The sequence below is a fragment of the Eptatretus burgeri genome, chromosome 4 (genome assembly GCF_056783735.1).
Source record: "Eptatretus burgeri isolate ZD-2024b chromosome 4, Ebu_testis_v1, whole genome shotgun sequence".
Lineage (NCBI taxonomy): Eukaryota > Metazoa > Chordata > Myxini > Myxiniformes > Myxinidae > Eptatretus > Eptatretus burgeri.
In genome coordinates, this window is record NC_140964.1 from 66,164,245 (window position 1) to 66,174,932 (window position 10,688).

Genomic DNA, 10,688 nt, shown 5'->3' on the forward strand with positions numbered 1-10,688 from the left:
CGCAGGACACTCGAATGGCTCAATCATCCCAGCAAGCTGGTACTCATTTTGCCGAACTCGGAAGGATGACAGACTGAGTCAACCCCACATGGTATTTATTCAATTGCCGAGCTGGATTTGAACTCGGCACCTTAGGATCCCAAGCCTGCCACCCTAACCATTAAGCCAACACCAGGCATCTGGTTGTTTGTCAATACCCTATCCCTTTTAAATGCCAGCCGTCGAGCAAGAAGGCAGCACGTTCCATTTCTGCAGTTATTTTTCTTTTCCAGATATCTGTCCACTGTGTTGTATTATATGTATGATGTAAAAGTGACTAGAGAGGTGTCATGCAGTATGAAAATTAGCAGTGATGTAGCCCAAAATGTGAAAACTGGCACTGATCCATTTCCCATCCATCCTTCCTCCATATAGATGGCCAACAGCTTTACACGTCATGCAAATTAATCTCTCAACACAAGCCTTAGAGTTGTCGAATTTTATGGTTTTGCATTGAATGAGGGGATTCTGAAAATGACAAACAGGGAGCCAGCTTACACATTTACCATCATTTTTGCTCATTCCATAAGTTTTTGACAAGGTATTCAACAATGTTTTCTACATTTATGACAAACTAAAGAACACTGCCTGCTATTTTTAAAAACAACATTTTAATTTATTTTTGTTTTTTTTTAATTTTTTTAAAGACATTCGAGGCTCGTGGAAGAGTTAATACACTGAATGGGATTGGGATATAACAGCCAAAAACAGGATGTAAAACACTCGTGCATGGAGAAGGAAACTACAAGGAGGAGAAACTGGAAAAGGGCGAGGGATTTGGGTGGAGTTAATGAGGGTAGAAAAGACCATGGTTTTGGATTTGGGACAATCTGAGATGTTGATGAATGGCTGTCCTGAAGACCTGGAGAGAAGAATGAGATTGAAGATAATATGGAAGTTGATTCCACAGGTGGGGAAAAAGAGGAACGATGAGTGGATGTGAGCAGTAATCCTGGATTTAGGTAATTTTACCAGAAGAGGGTTGATAGTGGACCATGTGAACCCTGCAGTAACCTTGGGGGGGGGGGGGAACAAAGCACGAAAAGAGCAGAGGATGAAAAACCAGAAAGGAGGCGGTAGAAGACAGAGACCACTGACCTGTCTGCGATGGTAAAGTGATGCACCCATTGACTCAGTTTCAGTGTGGGAGATTCTAATTATCTCAAAGGCCTTGATTTCCACAGCGTCAAGCTGAGCAAGATGTGAGGCAGGGGGAGCTCAGAAGGGAGAGCAGTACTCCATCAAGCTGTGGATGAAGGCCTTGAGGGTGGTTAGGAATTCAGATGTGCCAAGCAAGAACTTTGTACGACTGAGGATGCCCAGTCGGTGGTTGGATTTGGAGGCCAATTTTGAAATGTGGTTTGCCCAAGAAAGATCATGGTTGAAAGTGAGACAGGAGTTTGAATGACAACCTCCTCAAGAGGATTGTTGAAGTGGATAGTAAGGTTTGCCAGACTGTCCTTTCAGATAGAGATAGTGAGAGTGAGGTATGGCAGGATTGAAAGACATATTCCAACTGTTTGATCAGCTTGTGATTTATTTTCAAGATCTGAAGAGAGGGTAGAGGCTGCAGCCTGCCTGTCTGAAAGATGATGGATGTCACAGCAGAGGGTGGAGTCATCAGATAATAAATAAAGAGGGTTTTCCAGAGTCGGTGAGATCATTGATGAAGATCAGGAATCGGACTGGGCCCAGGACACTGCCTTTGGGCACTGCAGCCTTGACAGGAAGAGAAGATGAAAGTATTCCTTTGAGGGCCACACAATGGTTCCGAGTAAAGGAAGTCAGTAAGCCATGTGTGGATTTTGCCTTTGCCAAAGGCAGACAGTTTGGGGAGTAAGGCAGGATGCCAGACTGTATCGAAAGCATGAGATATGTCCTGAGGGATGGCCCTGATCTCATATCTGACATTGAGGGCCTCCATCCATTGTTGAGTGAGTGGAAGCAGCATGTCCAAGGTGGAGTGACCTGGTCTGAAACCAAATTGGTGATCTGAGATGTGGTTGCGAGAGAAAAGTAAGGATTTCATATTGATTACGATTATTGATCCCATGACCTTTGCTGATGATTGGCGATAAGCTGATAGGTCTGTAGTTGAGGAGATCAGTTTTGCACCTTTTTATCATGATCATGCTGTGCAGTGATGTGATGTTAGCAGATTTTCAAGCAGATAAAAGATGACCGAGCACAAATGACATGTTGAAAAGGGTGGAAAGGATGTGCAAGACCAGCAGAGCGGGTTTTCTGGCACGTGAGCTGATGCCATCCGGTCCAGTAGCAGAGTCAGAATCGAGGGCTGAAGGTTGAAAGAACCTTCTCCACCTTCTTCGGTGCAAAAAGACACAATCTAGGAGCAGCTGGGTATGACAGGGAAGGATGGGTACCGAGAGTGAAGTGTTTTGGACACAAGATTTGGGAGGAAACACAGAATTGAGGCATTCAGCCTTCTCACAAGCGGGTCGACTGTGGTGCCATTTAAAGAGAGGAAGGGACAGAAGAGGATCATATTCCAGAGACAGACTTAACAAGGTGCTACCAGGTTTTAGAGCAGGGAAACAAGTTTGAAAATTCATTCTTAAGTTGGACAGATGCTGTTTTCTGGCTCTTCTGAGAGCAGACACACACTTGTTGCAGACTTTTTGGAAAGCACTGAGTTGCCTTCAGTCAGATTTGCCTTCCAGGAAGAGAAGCGAAGGGAAGTTTGTTTAGAGCAAATGCCTCACCACAGGATTCAGTGTACCATGGGTGGGAAGAACAACAGGATAATTGAAGACAAGAAGGGATGAGAGAGAGACAGAGACAGAGACAGAGACAGACAGAATTTCCAGGCTGAGTTAACATCAAGGGCAGTAGATATGGGAGACCAGTCCTGAAGGGAGATGGCTGCTTGCAGTCCCTGCCAATCTGCTTGAGTGATGTGCCAGACTCACTGGCATTGAGGCAGCTCTCTGAGAATAGCCAGAGAGATGTTGATTTTTCACATGCACATGATCAGATGAACCAATTGGAGCAGTTTGGCCATGAGCCAGACCTGGTAATTTTTGGCCACCGGTACCATCTGAAGGGAATACAGTCAACCCCCGCTTCATCGCGGTTCACCTATCGCGCCCCCGGTTCATCGCGGGTTTTCCCTTGGAACGTAACTAATTTTTTTCTGCGGATTCCCCCGGTACATCGTGGTAATAATATATAAAATATAAATTATTTAAGCAATAAATTATAACGCGTGGTGCTCGACCAGTCACACAACGCACGAGACAAAGTTTCACTTGTGAACTTCGAATATTTTCCACGTTTTTTCTCCAAGCCCCACGATGCCGCCCAAACGCCCTGCACCTTCTCAGGCTTCTGGCAAGGAACCAAAGTACCAGAGGAAGATCCTGGGACGCTCCAGGAGAAGGTTAAGGTAAAGGTGCTCGATATATGCTTCGGGAAGGAAAAAGGTTTGCCGCCGTTGGACGAGCACTGCTCATACCCAGCACCTCAAAACCGACCAGACCAGACTCGTCGATCTCCGGCACCTCAAACCCAATCACTGCCAAACCGACCAGACCAGACTAGTCGTTCTCAGGTACCTCAAACCCAATCACTCCCAAACCGACCAGACCAGACGAATCGATTTTTTGGGGAGGCATCCATTCATCGCAGATTTTCACTTAGCGCGTGGAGGTTTGGAACGTAACCCCCGCGAGAAATGGGGGATTACTGTAATGCTCATCATAATTTTTGGCAGGGTATACATCTCTACAGTCAGAAACGATGTGATAGCATTGCATTGGTGGTAGCCGTTTGTGTGTTATTAGCCGTTTAGTAACCCCATTCCAAACTTTTCTGAAACCGGCGTAAGACAGAAGAAGACATTCTATTTAAAACTAATGGTTCTCTGTTATTATAGGCTCTATCTTCTTGAAAATTGTTAGGCATGTCGCTCATGTTATTTGCTTTTCAAAGCAGCTGTTAAAACTAGCCTAGCATTTAGTGTTTGCAATTTCAGGCACTGATGGTCCAGTGCTGATACATTGCAGAACATATGATTTTGTTTTCATAAGAAGTGGTACGGAAGTTTTTTGCCCATACCCTAATTGATGGATACCATGTTTAAATTTGTGGATTTGAAGAAAATGTAGTCATAAACTAAAATAACAAAATTTATTTTAAGTTAGATGTACATTATAAATGTTATTATTGTTACCCCACCCCACAAAACGAAAAATACCACAAATCAAGGGAAATTTGTTACTTTTATAAGACAATATGTTTATCAGCAACACATTGGGCCAAGGTAATGGCCTTGTTGGTGTGGAACACCACATTTGTGTTTATATTCTGTAATTTTATGCCCTACAACAAAAGATTGTTTCATTTTCACCTTTGACTCGTGCATCAGATTGCACATGATTAACCATCTTGCTACTGTCTTATTGGTTTCTATTGTGTAATACGGGTGTTTGATACCTTCATATGTGCATTATTGAGTTTCTAAATCCCTGAAATTCTGTATTTTTTAAGAAATTACAGCAAAAAACACATTAATCTTGTTCATGAACATGCTATCATTTACCTTTGTTTGATTCTTGGAAAGTATCCTTCAATAACAACAGGAAAAATATCATGACATTGACCAAACTACATAAATCCATCCAAATTAGGTATTTTTTTCATTTGGGGGGGGGGGGGTGGGGTAACATTGTCTGCTACATTGATCTTAATATACAACATACAAAAAAGAAATTTAGATTTTTGGATTTCTAAATAAATTTGCTAAACACCCATGTAATTATATTGTTCCAGAACTTTTATTTACTTTCCACAGTAAATGATAGACATACTTTTCTAAAGGTGGTTTGATTTATCACACAGGAAATAGGCACTGATATATAAGTGTCACCAATGACATACCTTTCAACCTCAGCATGTTTAGCACTTTTTGTTGAGAAGCAAATGATCCGAGTAAAAGGTGAGACAAATTTCAATGTTAATGTTTGACTGATTAAAAAAAAATGTTGTAAAGTTGAAGTAGGATGTCTTACCTTGTACTGGCCATTTTGCACAAAAGCTTATTTAAGGGTAGGAATATAAACAGGGTGACAACACACAAAAAGCTACCACCGATGCAATGCTATCACATATTTTCTAACTCTCGGGTTGTATACCTTGCCAAAAATCACTGAAAATTATTCCCTCATGATGGTACCAACCAACCCGACTGGCTCGTGGACCAAGTGGAATAGCAGGAGAAATTTGTAGGAAAGTTAGTCATTACCAAGTCCAGAAGGGAGAATTTGCCATTGAGAGAAATCTGGGTAGGAAAGTTTATAGATTGTGTTAATCTGTTGGAGTCACAGAAGTCCTTTGCTAAACTAAGACCTGGTTTGGCCCAAGCAGATAAAAATACACAAGCCTGCTTTGGTCACAAAGGCAAAATAACTGTTCTGTTTTGACCACAGTGGCTCAATAATTTGGACTGAAGCATCTAAAAGTGAATTGCAAAAACCTAATATCATTGTAGGCATTCAACCTCTCCCTTCACTCCCACCCCCCTCCCCACTCCACCCACCAATTCCATCAGGAAATGCTCAACAAGTCTCGTGCTGCAGATACTGGAGTAAAGTTGGAAGTAAATGAGCGGTGAGTTTGTATTTTCTTCATCCCTCACTAATTCCCCCCCCCCCCACCCTTGTCATTTACGGTTCATGGCCATGTTGATATACTTTCCATCTTCACCTAATCTAGACCATTTCCCTCACAGTCCTCTTGATTTGGGGTCGACATTTACGGTAAAATTTATTTGTCGGAGGAGATGATGACATGAAGGGCTCTTAGGGGCGTTGATGTCTGTCACTGTCTGGGTTTATCTGGTCAACGATGTCTGAAAAATTTGGACTTTCTAGGTTTTCATCCATTTTTCACAGAGGCACAAGTTGGGAAGTCAACTAAGGATTGCACTTTGAGCTTTGTTGAACCAATGAGCTTCCTACATAGAGTATTATGGTCATCAAGTGAATGATAATGGAATTCCATGGATGATAGTTGTTCTGGTGAACATATGAATGATAACCATGGTGCTGTATTTGCAGAATCTTGGCATCATGCACAGAGCTTATGCAGGTGAGTTTAAGGAATTGTTGGTGATACTTGATCATATAATGGAGTTTTGAATAATCTTATAAAGATTGTCTCAAGTGGGGAATGATTGTCAGCAAGGCACAAGAAGTAAAATCGTATCCAAGTGAAACACTTAAGTGATGAGACTTATGTTTATGACTATATGATTGGTTGTTAAAGATTTCACATCACATACGTTATAGCCAGTCATAGGGCACTTTGGACACTTATGAAATGATGTAATCTGCCCCAGATTGCTCGACACATATGCGTAGGAAACCCGAGTAACGAAGTCCTTTGGGGTAGCCTGAACATATTTAATGCCTGCCATATAAGGATTATACAGCAGAATGAAATGAGAAAGAAACTTTGAAAGAAGCCCAAAATGCTTGTAAACGTACTTCCAAAAAACGATGTGGCTCTGCACAGCGACACAGTTGGAGAACTTTCTGATCAACTCGTCCAAAAGTTGATATATTGCAGTACTTTCACGGGCCCACATCATCAGGAGTTATTGCAAAAACTCCTGGGAATATGGGCCTGCGAAAGGCCGAAAGTTCATAGATGGGCGCGTTTTAATCAAACCTTTGTGCTTCTGAACACCGATGGGAAGGTCATATCTGGGGATTATCAATGCACAGGGTAAGTTTAAAATTATATTTACGATTAATCATGCTTGGAACGAAGGAGAAGGTTGGTAGGAGGAGTCGTACGGGCTTGTGAGCTATGATATAGTATTGTTGTAGATTTCCCGCCCGTCGGCGTGCGAACAACCGCGTCTAACCAACAGCAGTCACTTCGCCCACCGAACGGACAATCCAGTCGCGGATTTCCGGATCAATGCCGGAAACCAGCCACGGGTGTGTTTTTAACCACACCACAACCTTGTCCAAACTCGACCCACGCGCTTCAGGGTCCGATCGCCAAATCTTCAATTTACCTCATTATTCGCGTGGGTCGGTTACCGAGAAGTTGTACTTCAACGGGACCGCTTGGAAACGAGCGGCTTAAGCAGCTCGCTTCCTTTTGAGATAACCGAGTGGGGTATTATCGCGCAGTCCTGTTGGACCCGATCACTTTACCGGCTATTTAAAAACCAACTATATTCCGAGTGCAAGATGCGGCAGTTCAATGAGGGAATGGACGCAACGAACAGGTTTACATTCACACAAGGACATTTATTATAATAAAGCACGTATGCAATTAGACAAGGCAAAACATGCATGCAATTATGCAAGCAACAAAAGCACGACAAAAGAACTATGACCGTCTATACGAAATGCGATGCAAACATTTACAGCACACAAAGCACTTAACAATTTCCTACTTATTAGACGGGCCCACGGACACATGTACGCACACACACACACCCAAGAAATGATGGCAGAGGCCTTTAATAACGAGCTCCAGCTCGAAGGACAGGTGAGCTGAAACCCAGAACCTATCTCGAACCTTTCCACCTCGTGTGGTCTTCAAGTTGCTCGGACCCGGGCTCCAGCGAGAGCGAGCTGGATCTAATCGCCGTGAGCCGCGATCCTTCCCGAGCTCCCGCGAATCCTCCCGCGCTTCTCAACACGTGCTGGTGAGATGAAGTTCCGATCCTTCCCGTCGATGCGTCGCTTCCCCGAGGAACCACCTCCCGTGCTTCTCAAGACGTGCTGGTGAGACGAGGCGCCGATCCTTCCCGTTGATGCGTCGCTTCCCCGAGGAACCGCCTCCAAGATGGGGGTCGATGAGTCGCACCAAGCCGGGAACCAAAATGGAGAACAAGGAGCTCCACGAACCAAGAAGAAGAAGAAGCCACCATTCACAGCTCGAGCCGAGCAACTGGCTCAACTTCCTTCCAAAACAAAGCAGCTCGAAGCAAAAAGCTCTCCCAAGCCAAGCAGAAGCCGAAGCTCACTGAACCACCAAAGCAAAAAGCCTCCTCCCGCGCCAGGCCTCAGCCGAAGCTCACTGAGCCGGCTGAAGAAAAAAAGCTTCCGAAAGCCTCAACCCTAACCCAAGCCAAAGAGAACCCGAAGGTCTGTTGAGCGACTACTCTCTGCCGAAACAAAAAGCTTACTACTCAACTCCCCCAACACGAACAAAGAAAAGATCTCCTCTTATCCTTCTCCCGCCCTTCCCCCGCTCCCAGCGTGACTCATGACTCATGCCCTCGTGCTCCATCCCCCGCTCAGCCACGGGTGGGAGGGAGTTGTTGACATCATGAGTCACGGGACGGCAGGGTTCTTCTTGCTCTTCACAGAAGAGGGGGAGGGATGTCTCCATTGTTCGTTCCCGAAATATTAAATCGATCCGCAGCGCATCTAATCGATTTCTGAACATTTAAACAATGGAAGTTGAGCTATCTAGGGAAGAAGCACTTATCGACATAGCTGACTAAAGGAACCTGAATGTTGTGTGCAATCAAATTCCAAAATTCGTAAGACTACCCCCTACCCTTTTTACAGACTGGTCCAGAGTCGTCAAATTTTCGTGTGATCAGCATGTGTAAGTTTTCCCCAAGTACGTTCTACCTTCGGATCCCTGAGTGCGACATTTCTTTATACGTGTCCCAAAAATAAATAACCTAATGCACTGCATAACTAACTAAACAAACTCTCAGACTCATTCGGACAACTTAACTAAAATTGCCGGTGCTAAAACAAACATGCAGGTGGGGTTCCACGTATTTACAATTTCCACTCAACTTATCCATTACTTAACCATGGCCCAGGACTTGTGATCTGTGAAAGGGGAGAAGGTAAAAGTCATTTCAAAGTCCATTGATGCAGTGGAATGGATGGAGATGGTCGCAAAACACAAATGAGCATGAGGGATGCACGGGCTGCCTACAGGGCAGTCCTTGCAAAACTGGATGATCCTGGCGCACATGGTGATGGATGGACACAGGAGCAAACACAAACAAGGGCTAGCAGGCATGGGGTCATGGCAGAGGCAGGCAATCTAGGCATGGCAAGGCAAGCCCATGCAGAACAGGCGGCTGCAGCACAATAGGCCGGCAGGTGAAGCTGGCCGGCCTCTGGTGTGGTTCCATCAGGTCTGGAGGGAGGACGGTGGTGCCGGCTACTCTGAAGGCGAGCTCGGACCTAGCCTACTGTCTCCCCCCACTCTATCGCCTTTGCCTGTCTCTGTCCATACCCACTCCCTTAATTTGCCACAAAACACAACAAAATTTCGCCCCTCTTTATTTTTATTTCCCTTTTTTAATTGTCTCCCTAACCCCCTTTATCGTCTTTGTCTGCCTAACCTATCCTGTCAACTGAGCCGACTCCCAACAGCTACGTTCCCTCTCTGGTGGGGAATAGGGAGAGACGAGCTTCCTGTCTCGAGGCCCAACAAAGCCTCAGAATGGCCTCCTCAGAGTTCAGCGATCTACCAAGGTGAGTCCAGTGGCCTACAACGAGCGAAGGGATGGATGGTGTGAAGGGGTACATCTCCTAACTACCCTAACATTTATTACACCTGAAACTACCCCGGGGCTTTCCAAAAACGCCTTACACTTTAAAACTATTGGTTCTAAAAACCATGATTCCCGTTGCCTGTGTTGGTGTCCATTATAAATTTGGGCCTTGCCCTCAAATTTTCATTTGTGCCCTCACACAATTTCCTGGCTGGGCAGCGTGGCTCAACTGGCAGGAACTCCCCCTCTGCCAAACTCTAACCATGGCACCCCCAGGCCCGAAGGCTGCCTCCTAGCTGAGCTGCTTCCTACAACGCGGGGGGTTGCCCTCTCTAGCATTGCCCCCCCCTCCGATGCCCACGTGGCGTGTTGAAGCCCCGGGTCCCTTTCCGAGGGTCGCCCGTGCCCACTACACTGCCCCCGTGGAATTTTGGCGCTACGGGTCCCGTTTATGACGGGTCTCCCGTGCCCACTACACTATCCCGGCCCCTCTTGGGCCCTTGGCCTACTCTGGCCGACTAGTCCGGTGCCCGGGGTGCCCACTAAACAAATCCTCTACTTTCCACAGCCACGCTCCCAGCCGGTCCATGAACTCTTGCACCCCTCCAAATGGGTTTCGTGCCTTCTCTTGACACCAACAACAAAACGACCTCCTGTTAGTAAATTTAACTACCCATTAAATATCATTAAACGGACCCCGGGGTCACTTGGGTGGGAATCACTCCTCCCCCCCAATCAGTCATCGCACCATGCATACCACATTCGCTCCACTCGCACACTTGGGCCCACTGTCCCACACTCATTCCTCACACTTTCCATTTCGCAACTCACACCAACACTCCACACTGCCATCCTTCTAACTAAATCCCCTGACTAACTCATGCTCCCTCGTCATCCCTTAAAACTCATGCACGTTCCATTTACTCTACGTAGCTAAGCTATGTCCCCTCTACACATTTCCAGTCTGTCCATGTCTCCAAAGATCCAAAAATTCCCATTTCCTAAATCTAAACTGAAATCCCTCTAACTAATCAATTCCACGGGCTGCATGAGGCCTTGTCCCTGCCCCATGAAGCCGGTCTAACTATCGCTAACCCATCCCCCTAACTAGTTCTTCCTGTGCCCCCCAGCAAGGGGG

General features: G+C 45.5%; 1 protein-coding gene across 2 annotated transcripts in view; it reads left to right on the forward strand.

The window, feature by feature from the left end:
• The window catches only part of HIP1R (huntingtin interacting protein 1 related), a 139,062-nt gene that overhangs the window by 69,975 nt on the left and 58,399 nt on the right, over nucleotides 1-10,688 (forward strand). For both annotated transcript variants that reach the window (XM_085878504.1, XM_085878505.1), the window contains 2 exons: nucleotides 5,609-5,667; nucleotides 6,117-6,147. In XM_085878504.1, the coding sequence (XP_085734630.1) occupies nucleotides 5,609-5,667; nucleotides 6,117-6,147 (90 nt within the window). The remainder of the gene's footprint in view (nucleotides 1-5,608; nucleotides 5,668-6,116; nucleotides 6,148-10,688) is intronic.